Source organism: Elephantulus edwardii, unplaced genomic scaffold (genome assembly GCF_000299155.1).
Source record: "Elephantulus edwardii isolate Elephantulus edwardi_28Jun2011 unplaced genomic scaffold, EleEdw1.0 scaffold00075, whole genome shotgun sequence".
Lineage (NCBI taxonomy): Eukaryota > Metazoa > Chordata > Mammalia > Macroscelidea > Macroscelididae > Elephantulus > Elephantulus edwardii.
In genome coordinates, this window is record NW_006399825.1 from 3,140,643 (window position 1) to 3,162,259 (window position 21,617).

At 37.9% G+C, this 21,617-nt stretch overlaps 1 protein-coding gene across 1 annotated transcript in view; it reads right to left on the reverse strand.

The window, feature by feature from the left end:
* Positions 1-7,813: 7,813 nt before the first annotated feature.
* Positions 7,814-21,617, reverse strand: part of LOC102854423 (40S ribosomal protein S2-like) — a 90,579-nt gene continuing 76,775 nt past the window's right edge. The window contains exon 2 of the mRNA XM_006889135.1: positions 7,814-7,894. Within this exon, the coding sequence (XP_006889197.1) occupies positions 7,814-7,894 (81 nt within the window). The remainder of the gene's footprint in view (positions 7,895-21,617) is intronic.

Here is a 21,617-nt window from a genome sequence, read left to right on the forward strand (position 1 = left end):
GATGTGCATAGGGATTTGAGTCTTAGAAGATCCCATTCATCCATGTTATCTTCTCCTGGTTGTAGGTTGTGTGCATGTCTTGAAAACATAAATATGCCAGTTGAAATTTTAAAATCAACTGTCATCCACGTATTTTCATTTCTCATGGGTATCTGGTAACATTTTGCAGTTCTAGTATTTATAACTAGAATTGTTTGCTTATTACAATTTAGTACTTAGTAATCACCATCAAGTATCCCAAAAGAGGGAAAGGATTTGCAAATACTCTGAAAATTAACTTTGTATTGAATAATCTATAGTTTATGTCATCTGAAGGAGCACTGGTAGCCTAGTGCCAAGAAGCTGCACTGCAATCCTGAAGGAACGCAGTTAGAATTCACCAGCTGCTCTGCGGGAGAAGGCTCGGTAATCTCCTCCCATGTGATTAACTCACTGTCTCTGAAAACCACTGGAGGGTCAACTATGGGTCTGTTTTGAAGCTATGCTACAGCAACATTGAATAATCTATAGCTTATGTCATCTGATTATTTCTTTTTAAGTTGCAATCATCATCCTTTCAAGTGACATTTGTCTATTTAATATGCTTGGTTAAGAGGCTAGATTTCCTAATGAGAGCATTTTTCAGGTCTTTAGGATGGTATCATTATTTTATATATATTAGACACTATTCTCTTACATTTGTACTTGCCTCTGTGTGTGTGTGTGTGTGTGTGTGTGTGTGTGTGTGTGTGTGTGTGTAACAGTGTTGTTATATGCTGATGAATCAGAACAAACCCATCGCTGACCTTCCGGTGGGTTTTCAGAAGCTATCAATTACAGTGGAGGAAACTGTCCATCTTTATCCTATGGAACAACTAGTGGATTCAAACTGTGTGCCTTCAGGTTGGAAAGAGCTCTGTATGGTCTTTTATACCTAGATATGAACCAAATACAAAAGTCACAGTCAGTTGAATTTCTAGCAACTCTTTTGGTACTCGGTAGTAGTATGCATACATCATATTTAATACTATAAGACTTCTTTTAGTATTGATAATTTCAAAATTGTTAAGGGAAACTACAGTTAAACTCATGGCTATAGAGTCAATTCTGGCTCCGAGAAATACTTGCATGGCTAGATCTGCCCCATCAGGCTTCTGAGGTTATAAATCTTGATGGGTCCAGACTGTTTCTTCTTTCTCTTGTGAAGCACCTTGAAATGCTGCCTTTGTGTTAACAGTCCAGCACTTAACCTAGTATGCTCCTAGAGCTCCTTCGTGTTTATAGAGGGGAGCTTGGGTGGCCCAGTGGGTAGGGAGTTGCACTGTCATTTCAAAAAGCTTGGCTGAATTCACCAACTGCTCTATGGAAAGAAAATGGACACTCCTCTTGTATGATTTTTAGTCTCTAAAAACCTGCTGGAAAATCACCTACAGGATATTTCTGAGTCAATGGCAATGAGTTATTGTTTGTTATTATTGCATATTTATAAACATGTATACACTACATGAATCCACAACATAGGGAGCTCTGGTAGCCTAATGGCAAGAAGTTGCACTGCAATCCTAAAGGCACATGGTTTGAGACCACCAACTGCTTTGCGGGAGAAGGATGGGCAGTCTCCTCTTGTGGGATTAACTGCTTCTGAAAACTCACCAGCGGGTCAGCTATGGGTCAGTTCCAATTCTACAGTCCACAATAAACAACAACATACACTATGTAAGCATGTTTTCAGTAATGGGAGTAGAGAGTATCAATGAAATTCCTGTGAAAGAAGCTTGTTGTTCATAATATTCATGGTAGTTGGTAAGCAACAATAGTTCCTTAACACTTCTGAAGACAGATGCATTAAAGTGATCATATCAAGACAGCCAAATCTAAATCACTTAGATAAAAATGTCTCTCTTTGAGATGATATAACAAATGTATACAATATATTTTCCTAATACTTTTATGTTCTATCCTTTCCAATATGTTCTCTGATTATTATTTTGATGTTTTATAGTTTGCTTAATATAGTCCTAGGAGACATGTAATGTTAAAACAATTCTGGTGCTGGCCCAATAACCCCAAGCTGGCTAGTGTATTATAGAGGGTGACATTTTCTGACCAATCTATTACTCAACTCAAGGAGTGTGGGTGGTTTGTTAGCCCAGAATTGGTTTCTGGAAGACAAACTCAAGTTATGGTGGCAGAGTTGACTCTATTCATCTATGATGTATGAAGACCATCTCTCTACCACTTATTTTATGTGGGAATCATAAACATCACACACATCCCACTAATTTTCTCCAACCATGGAAAAAATGATAAACCTTTATATATAGTAACCAGCTTTATCTGCTTTTGGTGGTGCATATGCCCACATCAATTGCATTCATTTCCTGAACAATTTAGGTGCCTTGCTTTGAAAAGAGAGAGACAAAAACAGGATAAACAGGATCCAAAATAGCTTTGTAAAAAATGTTACTTGGGTTTTTGGATTTAAGTCTATTACACTATATTGGTTTTGTTACATGCTGGCGAGTATGACTCTTAGCGACCCTATGAACAAAAGCTCTGAATCCGGTTCTATCCTGTGCCATCCTCATACTTTCTGACACACAAGAGCCCATTGCAACAGTCACCATATCAATCTACCTGGTTGAGGGTCTTACTCTTTTTCACCAACCTTCCACTCTTCCCATCATGTCCTTCCCCAAGGAATAGACCCTCCTAGCCACATGCCCTAAGTATGTGAGGCAAAGCCTCTCCACTCTTGCCTCCAGAGAGCACTCTGGCTTCACCCTCTCCAAGACAGATCTGCTTGTTCTTTTGGGCATTCGTGGGATATTCTTCTCTAACACCACCGCTCAAAGGAGTCAATTATTCTTATATCATCCTTATTCATCTTCTAACTCTCAGATATCTACCAAGTAATTGGAAAGACTATGGTCTGAATCAGACACACCTTAGTTCTCAAACTGATATCATTAATCTTTAATAATTTGGAGAGGTCCCTATCTGCAGATTTTCCCAGGGCAATGTGGTTCCTTATTTCCTGACTGCTGGTAACAAGGATGCTAATTATAGATCCAAGCAAGACCCAAACTATTGACAGTTTCAATCTCTTCTCCATTCATCATGACACTGCCTATCAGTCTAGTGGTAAGAATCTTTGTTTTCTTGACATTGATATGTATTCCATACTGAAAGCTGTATTCTGCAACAAAAGCTTCTCACTTGCAGCAAACAAGTTTGTGTCATCTGCATAAGCAGGTTATTGATGAGTATCCCTCCAATCCTGATACCACACTCCTTCTCATAGAGTTAATACTAATTACCATTTCTTTAAAGATACCTATTTGAAAATAGTTCCCTATTGTGATGTGCTCTTAAGTTGGAATCAACTTATAGCTGGCCTTCCACTGGGTTTTCTGATACAGTAAATTGCATAGGAGGAGACTGCCCATTCTTCTCCTGCAGAGCAGCTGGTCGATTTGAACCATGTGCCTTGAGAATGCAATTAGCTAATGTGTTCATTTGCTAACAGAAACGTTGGAGGTCCTAGTCTACCTGGTGATGCCTTGGAGGAAAAACCTGGGGATTTATTTTTGGAAAAGCAACCATTGATAACACAATGGAACACTGTTTTACTTTGACATACATGTGTTCCCATGGTTAGATTAAACAAAGTGGCAATGAATTTATTTGCAAATATAAACATAAATATAATTTTTAAAAAAATGTTCTTGTAGCAAACAGGAAAAACAAAACAGCTAAATGTACTTTAGTGCTGTTATGGTCATTATGTACTATCAAGTCAGCTATGACTTAGAGCAACTCTATGAACAATAACTCTGAACCCTGCCGTATCCTGAGACAATATCACCATCACCCTGCCCCCATTGCCACAGTCATTGTGTCAATCCATCTCATCCACGGTCTTCCTCTCCTGTGCTGACCCCTCTACCCTTCCAAGTGTGATATCCTTCTCTAAGGACTGCTTATTCCTAGACATGTGCCCAAAATACATGAAGCAGTGTTTCAAAACCTTACCTCCAAGGAGCAGCCTGCTTTCACCCTCTTTAGGACAGATCTGTTTGTTCTCTAGGCAGTGTATGGTATGCTCATTACTCTTACCTAATTATATATTATCTTGCATCAAAAGGTAATTCTAAAGTTGAGGAAAATTACTATAATGCCATTAGGGAACTACTACCATTTGGAAGAAAATAGTTATAGAGAAGTTTAAATGTATTCATAATTATATTCCTAAACAACATGCCTCTGGAAACTTTATGAACTTTGAGAAATGAGGATAGTTACAGAAAGGCTTCATAGTGTCATTTTAAGTCATGCTCAACTTTATGGCAATCAACAACAAAAACAACATACACTAGTTACAAATTTACAATCCTTGTAAAGGTTACAACAATTTTATACTTTATAATTTAGAAAAAAAATGAGGCTAAGAGAATTGTACTAATTTTACCAGGATTAAATAAAATGAATGCTATCTTAATTATCTAGAAGCGCTATAAAAGGACTATTACAAATGGAAGGCCTTAACAAGCAAATTTATTCATATAGTTTAGTTGGCTAGAAGTTTAAATACAGGGTGCCAGCTCCAAGGAATGGCTTTCTCTCAGTGTTGGCGGCAGGTGAAGACCATTGTCTCCTTTCAAACTGTGGGCTTGGGACTCCTTGGAGAGTTTCCTGTGCCTTATTATCAATCTTCCCCTGGGTTTAGGAGGTTCCCAGCACAGAACCCTGGGTCCAAAGGCATGCTTTAGTCTGACTCTTCTTTCTTGGTAGTAATCAAGTCCCTCATTCTCTCCTCAATGCTTTCCCCTTTCATTTTGTGTAGCATAAAAAGGTGATAGGGCTCTGATGGCCTATTGGGAAGAAGCTGCATTGCAATTTAAAAGGCACATGGTTCGAGGGCATCAGTTGCTCCATGGAAGAAGCATGGGCAATTTCCTCGCATGCATTTAACAGCTCTGAAAATCTGTCGGAGGGTCAGCTGTGGGTCAGTTCTGACGCTATGGTACACAACAATAGGCCACACAACAGGGCAACTCCATTTAGACTTCATCTAAGTCTATGATCTATTAAGGATGTTGCATCCTACCAGAATCATCTGACACCATATCAGGGCTGATAAAATAATATAACATTATGGAGGAAATTAAATAATTACGTAACTACCATATTATATAATTGCATCATTAAAAAAAAATACTGAGGATAGGAGCCTAGTCAAGTGTACTGTTAGTTTTACGGAGACACAAATCAGTCCTAAAAAATGGAAAAACTGAAAAATGCACTTAGATTTACATGATACCAATGTCTGGAATCTTAAATCTTGTCTGTATAAAGTTGTTCTCCTAACCCAAAGGCCTTTCCTGTCTGGTGGTTCAAATCCACCTGAGGAAGATAAACATTCTCATATATCATTTACAGCCTCAGAAACCCAATGGAGAGTCAGCTATGATTTTGTTTGACTCAAAGACGTTAACTTTTTGAGCATTATACTACTACTACTACTACTACTACTACTAGCCACCAATAATATATTTTGAATTATTTTCTTTTTCTTTAATGCTGTCTTTTATTTTCATTATAATTCTATAAACATATGAGCAGTCTTCTCACTTTTTTACATATTTGTTGACAACAGAGCAGGATGGGGCTGTAAAGCCCAGAATTTCATTTCATACTATACAAGTTTCTGTTCTAGTTTGTGTCATTTCTAAGTTTTGTTTTGTTTATACATAACTTTCATGAGTTAACTTCAACTCAGCATCTTTACAATTAGGAGACTGATTTTTGAAGATGAATCTTGTTGATAAAATTTAGGTCAAGAGCCAAGAGTGCAACTTTAAATCAGTTCTGTTCCCTGCCAGCTGTGTAGCCTAGGGCAATTCCCTTAATCACTTTTGGTTGCAGGGTTTCATGTATAAAATGAGAAGATTTGACTAAATGAATCCTATAATGTGCTTCAGGTTTAACTTTTTAAATCAATGTGACAAAGGCCAATCTCTCTCCACAAGACTTTTAAGTGAGTTGTCCTTAAATTGTGAGATCTAAACAGTCTTGAAGGAAGCTAAGACATCATCAATCCCCTTCATTCTCTCCCAACCCACTTTAGAGATTAAAACATTGAGGTTCTGGATAGGATGAGAGACATGAAAGATTTATCTTTGTTGTTGTTGTGTGCTCTTGAGTTGGAATAGTCTCATAACGGATCCTTTAGAGAGTTTCAGAAGCTTTAAGTTTCCCAGAAGGATATGTGTTCATTTTTCTCCCATGGAGCAACTTGTGGATTTGGACTGCCTGCCTCTGAGTTAGTAGTGCAACAAAAACAAAAAAGGACACTTTTCATATAGAACTAAAGGTTGGCTAAATCTTTTGTCAAAGCTACTGTAGCAAAGTATATGAAATGAATAGCTAGAAATAATGAATTGTCTTCCAATGAATTGACTGTTCCAGAAGTTCAAATTAGTGAGTCAGATTCTCCACGCTACTTTTGCAGTCTTGAGAGGATATCTCCTTCTTATCTTTCCTAGCTTCTTTTTATGTGTGATTTTATTGAAACTTTTTGAAATATATTAATTTTTTAATCAATCGCTCATATACTTGTTTTATAACATTAATTACAATATCCATTATGCTGAATTCAGTTAACTCATTAGATCTTCACATTTATCAAACCAGATTACATTCACAGGTACAAAAGGTGGCTGTTGTATACTGTTGAGTCAAGTCTGACTCATAACAACTCTATTGAACAGACTAGAACTGCCTCAAAATGTTTCTTACGTTGTGACTTTTATGGAAGGAGACCCGGTGGTGTTCCTTCAGCACTCAGCTGCCAATCCAAAGGTCAACAGTTCAAATCGACCAGCTGCTCTGATGGAGAAAGATGTGGCAACCCTCTTCCATAAAAATTATAGCCTTTTTAACTCTATGGTATAGTTACACTCTGTTCTAAAAAGTCACGATGAATTAAAATAGGTATGATGGCAAGGAGTAAACTTTATGAGAGTAGATAGCCTGGCCTTTTCTTCCAAAGAGCCATTAGGGGATTCCAAGCACTGACCTTAAGGCCTTGGTACCACTAGAGTTTCTTTACTAAGCTTTCTAAACTCATTGCTGCTGAGTCAGAATGGACTCATAACTGACCCTCCACTGGGTTTCTAAGGCTGAATGTCAATCACAAAGGAGAATGCCAACTTTTCTTCCACTGAGCCACACTGGTGGATTCAAACTTCCAAAGAGCTGCAACTTATGGGTAAACAATGTAACTCCCAAAGGGTTATACCACACTTCAATGTATCTTTCCTGGGTATGTCATTCAATCTGTAACAACGAGCACGCAAAAGAAACAAAACATCAGGTGAAACGTATGCAAAGTGCAGAAATTTAATTTTACTTCAGAGAAAATTTCACTGAAAGGATTAAATCACTTTTAGTTAAAAAAAAATGACAAGATGCATCATCTGTCGTGGAAGGAAGTGTGTTTTGGTTACCACTTCAGAACTTCTGTTAAGATTGTCCAAGGCATGTGTTATGAGAGGAAGAGGCACTTCCTAGGTCACCGAGCATTTGCCGCTGAACATATGCTATCTCACAATGGCATCCATCCCACAGCTTTTTATTACATAGTGATCTGAATATTTTATGGATATTCTGAATGGTAAGATAATTGATGATACAACACGGGAGGGAAGAGTCAAAAGTATGTTGGGTTTTTTTTTTGGTTGTTGATAGCATTATCAGATTGTCAAGTAAATGCTCGTCTTGTGGTAAAAGAAGAAATATTTATTTCTGAAGCAGACATTGAGACAGACCTTCAACCAAAAGTGTGGTACTTGTAAGAAGGTGTCACAGAGTCATATACCTTCTGGAAGACTGATTCCTCGGTTTTTGTTAGCTGAAAGGACAACAGGATTTAAATTCAGCAACAAAGAGTGCAGTCAGTTATCTTGCTTAACATTTATTGATTAAAAAGTATTTATGTTTGTTTTAGGAGGCTAACTTGCTAATCAAAATGCTAGCTCTCTCAAATCATTTGGGGAAGGAGGCAAAACATAAAAATTTCAAAATCTTGAAGTGAAAGAACTATATACTAAAAAAAAGTTTCAAGGTGCTTCTCATCTAGTTATTTATTGAAATTTGGTAATGCCTTGCTATATGCTCCCACAATGCTCTCTGCACCTGACTTTTGGTAAGGCTCTCAACTGTCTTGTAAGTACCTATATTTAAATGCTTCTCCTCATCAAGACTACATATTTGTTTATATCTAAAACTGCCCATGCCAAGCAAAGAGGGTAGACTGGGGTGAGAGGAGCAGAAGGTAATACATATTTGGTGACTAGCTGTTATTGTAAGGTGCCCTCAAATTCGTAGAACTGACCAGGGCCTTATTACTAATGAATTAAAATATTGCATGGTCCAGAGCCATCCTCACACCAATTGCCATGTTTGAGTTAATTGTTGTAGTTACAGTTCCAATTTCTTTTACCAAAATTCTCTCTTTCACGGACCCCCTATCAGTTATGTCCTTGTCCAGTCATTGACCCTTCTGAAGACAGGTTCCAAGTAAGGGAGAAAGTCTCACCATCCACATCTCTAAAAGAGTATTCTGTCTCACTTTTTTCAAGACAAATTGGTTTTTCTAGTAGTGCATGGAACATTTAACATTCCTTGTCAACATCATAATTCAAATGTGTTGATTTTTCTTCAGTTCTTTCCAGCTTTCAAATGCATATGAAGCAATTGGGAAGACTCTGGCTTGGGTCGAGTGTACCTTAGTCATTACAACAATATATTTACTTTTTAACACTTTAAAGAGATCTGCAGCGGATTTGTCCAATTAATGTGTTGCTTTGTTTCTTGACTGCTTACGGGCATTGATTGCTGATCTAAGAATTAAGTTCTCTACAAATTTAGTTTCTTCATCATTTATGATACAGTTATTATGTGCCAGTGTGTCACCTGTGACCTATAGTGACCCTATATGCAGTAACTCTGAACCCTGCTCTGTCCTAAGCCTGTCTCACTAATTTTGACACATCAACCTTCATTGCCCCAGTCACTGTATCAATCCATATCATCTAGGGTCTTCCTCTCCAACGCTATCCCTCCACCTTTCCAAACATGATGTCCTTCTCCAAGGACTGGTCTCTCCTGGCCATGTGCCCCAAATATGTGAAGTGGAGCTTCAAAAATTTTAGTCTCCAAGGAGAAACTTGGTTTCATCCTCTCTAAGACAGACTTATTTGTTTTCTTGGCAGTTCATGGTATGGTGAGAGGGTGAGACCAGGCTGCTCTTTGGAGGCAAGGATTTTGAAGCTTCATTTGACATACTGTGGACATGTTGCAAGGAGGGACCAGTCCTTGGAGAGGGACATCATGTTTGGGACGGTGAAGAGACAGTGCAAGAGAGAAAGGCCCTGGATGAGATGGATTGATTCAGTGATTGAGGTTATGGGGGGTAGATGTGTCAGAGACAATAAGATTGGCACAGAATGGAGCAGGGTTTAGGGCTGTTGTACATAGGGTTGATCTGAATCATAGGTGACTCAATGGCACATAACAAAAACAACAAGAGACAAATTCAGACACATCTTGAGAAGAACATATAAAGATGGAAGCAGGAATTGAATTTAAGCTCATGCAAGCTATAAGATATCAATGACAGCCACTAACTGCCAGGAAAGAAAAGGAAGCTAGAATATTCCCAAAAGCCTACAGAGAGCAAACAGTCCTCCTCACACCTTGATTTGAGATTTCTGCCTTCCAGAACTGTGAGATAATTTCCTTTTGTTTCACATCATTGTATTTGTGGTCAACTCTCAAAAATAAGTGTCTGCTAAATAAAGATCATTAACAAATTCAGCTTGTTCAGATCTGCACTAAACAATCTTGATATCAGCAGATAGGAAATCAAAAGACAAATGCATTAGGAAAATCTGTTCTCAGGGACCTCTCTCGAGTGAATAGGAAGGTTATCAGTCTAAAGATTAAGGTGCACCTGATCTGGGCCCTGGTCTTGGCAATTACTTGCTCTACATCAAAAGACAATGTCCATGGATGACAGAACAAAAATTGATGCCTTTGAGTTGTAATGCTGGAGAAAAGTACTGAATGTATTTTGGACTTCCAAGAGAACAAAAAGGTCTGTCCTAGAGAGGGTAAAACCAAGCTGCTCCTTAGAGGAAAGGGTTTTGCGATTCCATCTCTCATACTTTGGGAATGTATCTAGGTGTGACCAGTATTTGAAGAAGGATATCATGCTTGTAAAGGTTGAGGGACAGTAAAGGAGACGAAGACCCCAGAGGAGATGGATTGACACAATAACTGAGGTAATGAGGGTAAGTGTGTCAGAGACAGTGAGATTGCTTAGATAGAGCAGGGTTGAGAGCTATTGTGCATAAGGTCACTGGGAGTGCTAGTCAACTCGATGGCATATATAACAACAACAACAACAACAACAACAACAACAACAATTTAAAGCCTAGTAGGAGTTCTGGTAGTGTATTGTTCTGTTAACCAAAAGGTTGATAGTTTCAATCCATCAGCTCATGAAGAGTTTCTGTGCATTGGAACTGACACAATGAAAGTTTTTAGTTTGAAACTGAGAGAAGTCTTAGAAAAGCGCTACTTAAATGCTTAGCTACTAACAGAAGTCTGGAAACTTGAACCTATCAAATTGCTCTGCTTGAGAAAGATAGAAGTCTGCTTCCCTAAATATTTACAGTCTTGGAAAAGTTATGAGTCAGTTCTACTCTATCCCATAGGATTGCTGTAAGTTCAAACTGACTTGATGACAGTGGGTTTGATTTTTGGTATTTGAATCTAAGAAGAAAAAAATGCTAGTTGACTTCAGGAAATAAAGTACTCTTGGAAAAAGTTTCTTTTGATATTAAGAAACTCTCATTTTCTCCTCCAGAAATCGTGACAACGTCCTCGAGTTTGGTTTCTGTAAGGAAATTGAGACATTCTACACCTACCACAGCTGCAGTTCTCACAACCGTATTTGGCATTGGTGAAAGCCTTGTCCCACAGAACGTGACCTATAGGTTGCCAAAGTGAACAGCAAAACTTATGAGCCCTAGGATATCATTAGTGGATTATTTCTATGTATGGATTATTTTTAAAATGTTATTTAGCAAACTATAATTTTGAGTCTATTTCGTATGCCTAGCATAGAGGAAGAAATAAAAATATGAATTGCTATCAGATTATACTGTAGAATAGATACAGAAATTGCAAGAATATTAACTAAAAGTAACTTTTAAATTTACAAGTACTTAGAGATTAGAGCATTAGAAGATAAAATTCAAAGAACTAGCACTTACATGATTCATAATAATAGTTATAGTACAAAAAATATGAACACAATTAGAATGCTTAAGTAGTGCCAAAACTACTAGCAAGGTAATTTTTCCAAGAAAATATTCTATGTCCAGAATCTTAAAACAAACAAACAAACAAAAAGAAACCCCGACAAAACAATCCATCTCCTAACTGACACATTACTTATCTAAGGAAGCTTGAGAAGACAAAAAAAACACATTTCCATATTTCAGTGGAATGTGCAAATATTTGGAGTCAGAGAATAAAAAAGGGAAAACTTGCTTGTTATTTTTCAAACTGAAAGAACTAGAAAACAAAGTCAAGCCTCAAGTTTCAATATGCAATACTGAAAGAAGCGAAATCTTATAAGATCCAAGAGCATCAAAAGAAGATGGAAAGAATACAAAAATATTTGGTTGACATTGAAAAATTTTAAAATGTATTATATAAACATGAACCCATGGTAGTGAAGGAAGAAGTTAAAGCTGCAATGAAGGCATTGGCAAAAAGGTAAGACCCAGGAATTGATGTGATACTAATTGACATATTTCAACTAAGAGATGACGTTCTGGGCATGCTTACCAGCCTATGCCAGGAAGTTTGGAGGATAGCCACCTGATCTACTGACAGGGAGAGATCCATATTTATTTCCATTCCCAGACTTGAATAACATTCAAAAACAACTAGAACAATATATAGACAGAGAATTTCCAGAAGTTTAAGTTGGATTTATAAGAGGTCATGACACCATGGATATTTTTACTGATATCAGATGGATGCTAGATGAAAGCAAGAAGGCAAATATTCTACTTAGCAGAAGAATGTCTGTTTTTGTTTTATTGACTATGCAAGATATTTATTTGATTGTGTGAATCATAACAAAGTATGACTGACATTGAGAAGAATTTGAATCCCAGAACTCTTAAGTGTGCTCACGTGAAATAGAAACCTAAATCAAGACACTAGTGTATAAATGGAGCAAAGGAACACTGTGTGGCTTAAAATCATGAAAGATGTCCATCAGGAATGTATCCTTTCTCCATACCAATTCAATCTGTTTTCTGAGCAAATCATTTGAAAAGTTGAATCCTTTGAAGAGGCATGTGGGATCTAGATTAGAGGAAGGCTCATCAACAGCTTGCATTATGATGACGACACAATTTTGGTTGCTGAAAGTGAGGAGGACTTGAAGCACTTGCTGCAGAAGATCAAGGACTATAACTTGATATATTATATCTCAATATAAAAAAAAAATAAATGTTGCTTTACCAACACAGGAAAAGGAGCAGGTACACGGGTGAGCTGCTAGCATCTACTGAGGTTTGCACCTTCTGAGACTTAGGGGCTTCACTCCTGGAGCCATGCCACTTCCCTGGGCCTTTGTCTGCTCAGGTAGGAACAGCTTCCTCCTAACCAGCCACTGGAGAAGAGACAGGTAAAGCAAATTGTCTGCTAGCACCACTGAGTCTTATGGAAGAAAAATATCCCAGGCAACATTCCTAAAAATTTGCTTGCTCTTGGGAGAAATCACTGTCTCCCATCAAACTATACGATAGGACAGAAAAACAGGCCACTACAGCTAGGCAAAAGGAGACACACGAGATCCCTGTCCCTCAAGGACAAGCAGGGAAGAAACTTGTCACAGGAAATGGAGAATAGAGCCTCCAAGAGGTAACCAGCAGGGAAAATTATCTCTCGTAAACTTCATCAGAGGCAACATTTAGAGTATGCAATATTATAAATAGCAACATAAAGATAAGGAACTGATAACAATGTACATAGACACAACAGAAACTGTCTCACGTACACCCAGAAGAACTTCATATACTGTCAAGACATAAGCAAACAAGTTCAAACATTATGAAAAGACAGAAATTCATTTTCTTAAAAATCAGACCTTCACAAAATAAAGGTAAACAATCCATTTGAAAAATGGGCACAGGATATGAACAGACACTTCACCAAAGAAGACATTCAGATGGCAAACAAACACATAAAGAAATGTTCAAAATCCCTAGCTGTAAGAGAGATTCAAGTCAGAACAGCTATGAGATATCATCTCACCCCAGTAGGAACAGCAAATGATGGTGAGATTGCAGAGAAACTGGAACCCTTATTCACTGTTGAGGGCAGTGTAAAATTTTGCAACCACTATGGAAGACAGTATGATGTTTTCTCAAAAAGTTGAAAATAGAAATATCATTTGGTCCAGCAGTTCCACTAGTGGGAATTTACCCTAAAGAAACCAGAATTGCCACCCAACCAGATACATATGCATCCATGTTTATTGCAGCTTTGTTCACAATACCGAAGAGTTGGAAACACCCAAGTGCCCATCAACAAACAATGGATAGGGAAGCTGTGGTATATTCACACAATGGAATACTGTGTTGCATTGGAAAACAAGGATCTCATGAAATATTATACAAAACAAGTAACCCTGGAGGACATTATGAGTGAAATATCTCAGTCACAAAAGGACAAATACTGCATAGTGCCACTCCATCAGAGTTGGAGGAAAACTAAGAGGGGACAGATAAAATATACTGCATTGAAACAGATGTGAGAGAGTATTGTTTAGGAGAAATATATGATTAGGTATTGCTGTCATGACAAGAATCTAGAATGAAAGCTGCATTGTGACGTGGACAAGGAGGATGTATTGTATAACAATGAAATAATTTATTTTTACTTTTCAAAGAGTAAAGAGAACTCGGGGGTGGAGTGGGCAGGGAGCAAAGTGTGCAACAATGAAAGAATGTAAATAAAAATAAATTTTTTTTAAAAAGCAGACCTTGCTTCATTTTTTAAGACAGCAGATCCAATGAATACCCAGAGATAGTGAAGCAGAATACATATATTGATGTAGAATTACTTGACCTGGTATTAAAGAAATTACAAGTGATAGAAAAAAGAGTTAAAACCATAAATAAACAGCTACAAGACTTTTCTTAAAAAAATTCATCATAAGTCACAGATAAGTACAGCAAAAATAGTACTAGGAAAAAAAAAACACACAACAGAATTACATTAAAATGAAATCCATAATATCAAGTCTGACATAGCAGAACTTTCCAATGTGCCAGAAGACAAAAAAGCAGAATAGAAGAGATGAAATAGAAAATAAGTGAGCTAGAAGACAAGAACCACAATGGAAACTTTTTAGAAGGAATAAATAGAAAGAAGAAGGAACAAAATTCTCATAGCTAAAATTTATGGAATACTACATGACCTTGACACAAAAAAGACTGATAATTTCAAAATGGACAAAGGATGTAAAAAGGTTGTCAAACAGACACATAAAGAAAGATTCCTCCACACAGAAAGACTGCTAAGTCCATAACAAAATAAAAGGATGTGAGAAGACTCTTTGCAAAGGAAAGCATTTGGCTGTCAAACAGACACATAAATAAAGGTTCAAAATCATTGGCAATCAGAGATTCAAATAAAACCCCAGCAGCAGTTGCAAAATTTAATAGGACAGCAAGCATAAACTATGTTGTACTGCTGATGGGATTGTTGTTATGTGCTGTCGAGTTGCTTGTGACTCATAGCAACCCTATGTACAACAGCTCTAAACTCTGCTCTGTCCTGTGCCAATATCACTGTCTCCAACACACCCATTCCAATTGCCCCAGTCACTGAATTAATCCATCTCCCAGAGGTCCTTCCCCTCCTGTGCCTGCCCTCCACCCTCCCAAGCATGATGTCCCACTCCAATGATGGGTCCCTCCTTAAAACATGACCAAAGTATGTCAGACGAAGCCTCAGAATCCTTGCCTCTTAGCAGTCCATGGCACCCTCAGCACTCTTCTCCAACACCAAAGCTCAAAAGCATCAATTCTCCTTCTATCCTCCCTGGTCATAGTCCAGCTTTCTGACACATAACAAGTGATTGCAAAGACCATGGCCTGTACCAGATGCACCTTAGTCTCCACAGACACATCATTGCTCTTGAGTACTTTAGAGACGTCCCTAACAGTAGACTTTCCCATGGCAATACATCTTTTAATTTCCTGGCTGCTGGTGCCAAGAGTGTTGATAGTGGATCCAAGCAGACTAAAGCTGTGCACAATCTCAATCTCTTCACCATCCATCCGGAGGCTCCAATTGGTCCAGTGGTGAGAATCTTTGTCTTCTTGACATTGAGCCTCAATCCATATTGAAGGCTGCAGTCCCTGACCCTCAGCAGCAAGAGCCTCAGGTCCTTTTCAGTTTCAACAAGCAGGGTTGTGTCATCTGCATAACACAGATTGTTTATAGATCTTCCACCAATCCTGATGCCACATTTCTCCTCTTAGAGCCCAGCCTCCCGAATGATCTGTTCTGCATACAGTTTGAAACAGTATGGAGACAGGACACATCTCTGGCATATGCCCTTCCCAATTTTGAACCATGCGTGTTTGCTTGCTCTGTTCTGAAGACTGCCATCTTGGTTCAAGTATAGGTTTTGCATTAGAATGATCAAGTGTTCTGGGATTCCCATTCTTCTCAGAGTCAGCCACAGTTTGTTATGGTCCACACAGTCAAACACCTTTGCATAATCAATGAAGCACAAATATACATTCCTCTGGTACTCCCTGCTTTCAGCCAATATCCATCTAACATTAGCTACAATATCCTTAGTAGCATGACCCCTTCTAAACCCAGCCTGGACTTCTGGCAGTTCTCTGCTGATGTGCTGTTCCAGTCATTTTTTGATAATCTTCAGCAGAATCTTGCTTGTATGTGAAATCAACAATACTGTTCTATAGTTTCCACACTCTGTTGGGTCACCTTTCTTTGGATTGGGAACAAATATAGATCTCTTCAAGTCAGTTGGCCAAGTGGTTGTTCTTCAGATTTCTTGGCACAACTTGGTGAGCACGTCCACGGCAGCATCTGTTAGTTGAAATATGTCAATTGGTATACCATCTATTCCTGGAGCCTTATTTTTTGCTATTTCCTTCAAAGCAGCTTGAACCTCTTCCTTCATCACCATAGGCTCTTGCTCATATGTTGTTTCATTAAATTCATCTGTGTCTGCTAATTCCTTTTGATACAGTGACTCAATATATTCTTTCCATATTCTTTTGATACCTCCTAGATCATTTAATACTCTGCCTAAAGCATCCTTGATTACAGCAACTCCAGGTTGAATTTGTTCTTCAGTTCCTTGTGCTTAAGAAATGCTGAGCGAGTTCGACCTTTTTTGTTTTCTCACTCCAACTCCTTGCACATTTCATTGTAATATTTTACTTTGTCATCCCACGCTGCCTTTTGAAATCTTCTGTTCATCTCTTTAGTATCTTGAGTTCTTCCTTGTGCTTTTGCTTCTCTGTGCTTCAGTACAATATTCAGAGTTTCTTCTGATATCCATTTTGGTCTTTTCTTCCTCTTCTGTCTTTGTAATGAACATTTGCACTCTTTTTGCATAATACCCTTGATATCCTCCCACAACTCATCTGGTCTTTGCTCATTCGTATTCAAGGCCTCAAACCTGTTTTTGAGATGGTTCTGAAGTTCAGGTGGGATAGACTCAAAGTTATATTTTGGTTCTCGTGGATTTGGTTTAATTTTCCTCACCTTCAGCTTGAACCTGCATATGAGTAGTTGGTGGTATGTTCCACAATCAGCTCCGGGCCTAGTATTCAACAGCAGTGATGTCAATTTGACTCAAGTGTACCTGATTCAGGTCAAGGTATTTTTAATCACTTAATACACTTTGGTCACTTACTGAGAGATCAATAAGGATGATAGAAGAATTGGTACCTTTAAAATGTGGTGTTGGAAAAGAGTACTGGATTGTAAAATCAAAACAAGAAAACCAAAAATGAGTATGTCTTGGAAAAAAAATGAAGCCAGAGTACTCCTTGGAAGTGACGATGGTAAAGCTTCCTCAGTTATACTTTGGGCATGTTGCTAGGAGATGATATTCCTTGCGAAGGGATATCATGCTTGGAAAGATCAGTAAAAGATAGACTCAGCAAGAAGGGGTCTGACTGAAATGACTGCAGCAGTGAGCTCAAGAGTGTCAGAGATGATGCGAATAACAAAGATTAGGACAGGTTTCCGTTTTGTTGCTCACAGGGTTGTACTCAACCCCTGGCACTTCACAACAACACTATTAATGTTTTGTCACAAGATTATTATAATGAAATAAATATAGTCTCCAAAGTGTTCTCTTTTACTCTGTAGAGGTCAAGGCAATTTTTTTACACACTACATAGGTCTTTGATTTAATATTATCATTGTCATATTAAACATAACAAAACCACTTTCGGTGGTTGTTGTAGTTATTGTTCATTTGTCATCTTGCTGATTTTAAATCACAGCAAAACATTTCCTAATTCTGTGCCCTCTTCGCAATCTTCAGTATGCTCCCTTCCACTGTTCTGGCTATTGTGTTATGATTTACTTCTTCATAAATGATGACACAATAGCTAGAATAGTACCATTGGTGCTCATCTCCCACTGCCATATCAGATGAAATTCTCACCGATTAATTTTCAGTAAACCATCAGCCTCATATTCCTAATATATTTTAGACTAGAAACTCTGCTGAAACCTATTTATGATAGGTGACTGGTGATATTTGAAGTATAGTGACATAGATAGCATCACAGATTCACATTCTTACAAGAAATTGATGATAGGTGATGATTTCACATTTGTTATTGCGGGTTTTGGGTGCCATAGAATTGACAACAAATCATCATAACCCTCTGAATATCTGATCTGAACTCTGTCCAGTGCCATATTCATCATATCTGATAAACTTGAGCCTATTGATATAGTCACTGTGTTAATTCATCTTGTTGAGGGTCTCCCTCTCCTTCATGAAACCTAACATTTCCAAGCATGATTTTTTTCCCCTGAAGAAGAACTGGTCTCTGCTACAAATATGCCCAAACATGTGAAGTTCCACTACCCTCACCTGTAAGGGACACTCCTGGTATACTTTTTTCAAGACAAATTTGTTCATTTTCATTATTTTGGGATTCCATGAGATGTTCAGTACTCTTTCCCAAAAGTACAACTCAAGGGCATTAATTCTTCGTCATGCTTAGTCATTTAGAAGACTTTAATGCAAGATTTTGTGGATGTTGAAGTGTAAATATTAACTAATTGCTTTATCAATCAAACCTTTTCATCTCTGATAATTCCCTTTGGGGTATATATCAGTTTAATGACAGTCATTGGGAAAAACCAAAGGGATATCATATGGTTTAAAAGTAGAAAATGTGTGATGCTTGGTTGTATTCCTTCATCCCATTTATCCAATCTGTATGCTAAGCAAATACTCTAAGAATCTGTAATATGGGAAGAAGAATGCAGCTCAGGATTAGAGGAAGACACAGCAACACAGTAACAAATTTTATATATATATATGTGTGTGTGTGTGTATAAGTATCATATATTCCATTATATATTATATATTTCATTATGTATTTTATATTCCATTATGTATTATATATTCCATTATATATTATATATTCCATTATATATATATCTTACAACCTTGCTTGCTGAAACTGAAGAAGACCTGAAATACTTGCTGCAAAAGGTCAAAAGGTCAAAGAATGTAGTTATTGAATAATGGCTCTACTTTGGTATATCTTTACCTTAACTTATTCATACCTGTAGTCATTGGCTAATGGCTCTAATTTGGTATGTGCTTACCTTAACTTGTTCATACCTGAACCAATCTATTTTCTAATAAAATCACATTCTGAGGATTCAAGTGCTTGTGAAATTTGCAAAGACATTACCTGGGAATGAAAGTCAGTCCAGTCTTCAAGGAGGATACAAAATAAATAAGAGAGCCATAGTAAGTATGCCATAGATCCAAGCAGAAAAGTTGCTGTCCTGTGAATTTTAACTCCTGGTGACCCTGTCTGGGCAGCATAGAACTATACTTCATAGAGTTTCAATGGCTGTGAACTTCTGAAGCTGATCATCAGGTCACTATTCCAAGGCACCCTTCTGCCAGTAGTTTTGAACTGTTAATATTTTGATCATTTGCTCAATCACCCATAGAATTACATTTGTGTTACTGTGAAAATGTGGATTGTCAAAAAGAGTGGCCTCTGACCAACTTTCAGGAGATACAGGAGACTTTCAAGAGTCTTGACTGTGGATCTGGTGTAATGATCAGACTTTAACTAGACAGAAGGGAAAGTAATCTCAAAATCCTGGAACAATGGAAGAAGGTGGCGAGTGCTTCAATGTGGTCAGCAGATAGGCTGGCTGGGTGGCATCCCCAGGAGATGAAGTGGGCAGGAGGTGTGATGGATTATAAGAATATAAATAGCTTTATGTGCTAGGCTATAGGATTTAGAATTCATCCTGAAGCCATAAAAGTTTTGGTGATAGATGTAACATGATATATTTTATGGTTTAGAAACACAATTCTGACATCAATCTGAAGAATTAATTGGAGAAGGGCAAGACTGCCCTTACTTAATTTCCTTTCCCTCCTTCTCTGACAAGTCCTGAAATCCTCGTGATTTTATACTAGGATTTCTCCTTACCAATAAATATGAAGCTGCTATTGTTTATTTTATTTTATTTTTGTCAATTAAGGCTATAGGTTGCATTGGAGAAGAGTGTCCATCATTCTCCCACGGAGCAGCTAGAGCATTCAAACTACATGCCTTCGAGTTAACAGTGTAACCCCTTCCTGAAAATTCAAACTCAAGGTGCCAGCTCCAGGGGAAGGACTTTCTTTTTTTGTTGTTGGTGCAGGAAAAACCTTGTTTCTTTCCACATCCATAGGCCAGCCATTTCCTCCGGAGCTTTGTGCCAGCAATTAACTAGGGAGCTCTGGTGATCGAGTGGCAAGAAGCTGCACTGTAATCCCAAAGACTCATAGTTCAAGACTAGTAGCTGCTCTATGGGAGAAAGATGGACAATCTCCTCCCATGAGATTAACTAACTGTCTCTAAAAACCCACTGGAAAGTCAGCATGGGTCAGTTCTGACACTACGGTACACAACAACAACAACAGCTATATATTGGCCTTCCCCAATGTCAAGGAGCTCCTTTGCACAGAATTCCATGTGCGGAAGGAAGAGTACTAGTGGTCACACACTAAGTGTACTCTCTCTACTCTTCTTAGCATGTTGTTTCCTCCCAGAACCAGAAGGATCTCTCCTTCACACGACACCATACCAAAGATTCATTTTTACTATCACTCTCCACCTTCATTTTTGTTATCCTTCCTAGTACATATGAAAACTTAGTACTTGGGTTAGTTTTAAAATGTATATCGAACCAGTAGAACCCAAACAGGTAAGAATGGATGTCTTGATTTTCCTCAGTGTACCTATAGATCAATTAAATGTCATATATAAAGATAACAGAAAAATGAGTTGACTTTCATGTTCTAGATATACATCCTTTGCCCATTTACCAAAAAGGAAGTAAACTTTGGGAGGGAGTTTCTATGTCGTGAGAAGGAATATGCTCACTTGGTAAGATATACAACACAGACAAAACAACTACAAGACATCATCTCACCACAGTAAGAATAGCAAAATTTAACATAACAGCAAACGGCAAATGCTGGTGAAGTTGTGGAGAAACTGGAATTCTTATTCACTGTTCATAGGAGTGTAAAATGGTGCAACCACTATGGAAGTCTGTATGGCACTTTCTCAAAAAGTTGCAAATAGAAATACCATTTGACCCAGTAATTAACACTACAGGAAATATACTCTATAGAAACCATAACTGCAATCCAAGCATATATGCGCACACCCATGCTTATCATGGCTTTGTTCACAACAGAAAAGAGCTGGAAACAACCCAAGTGCCCACCAACACATGAATGGATAGAGAAGCTCTGGTATAGTCACACAATGGAATACTATGCAGCATTGAAAAACAAGGAACCCATGCAATATTATGCAAAATGGATGATCCTAGAGGACATTATACTGCATGAAATATCTCAGCCACAAAAGGACAAATATTGCATAGGACCACTGTTGTAAAATGGGACTGACATCAGGGTTAGGGGAAGACAGAAAAGGAGGGGAGGATTGCATTGAAACAGAGGAGGAAGAGAACTGTTTAAAAGGGATATATGAATGGGTATTCTTGTTATTACACAAATTCCAGAGTGAAGGCCGCATAGTGGAACGGACTTGAGGGGAGAGATTGCATAAAAACGTAACAATGAAAGACTTTTTCTTTTCAAGGAGAAAAGTGAATTGGGGGGAGGGGATGGGCAGGGAGAAAAGGGCAACAATCAATGACTGGAAACTTTAAGTCTCTGGTCTCTGTAAACTTCATTTAAATTAATAAAAATA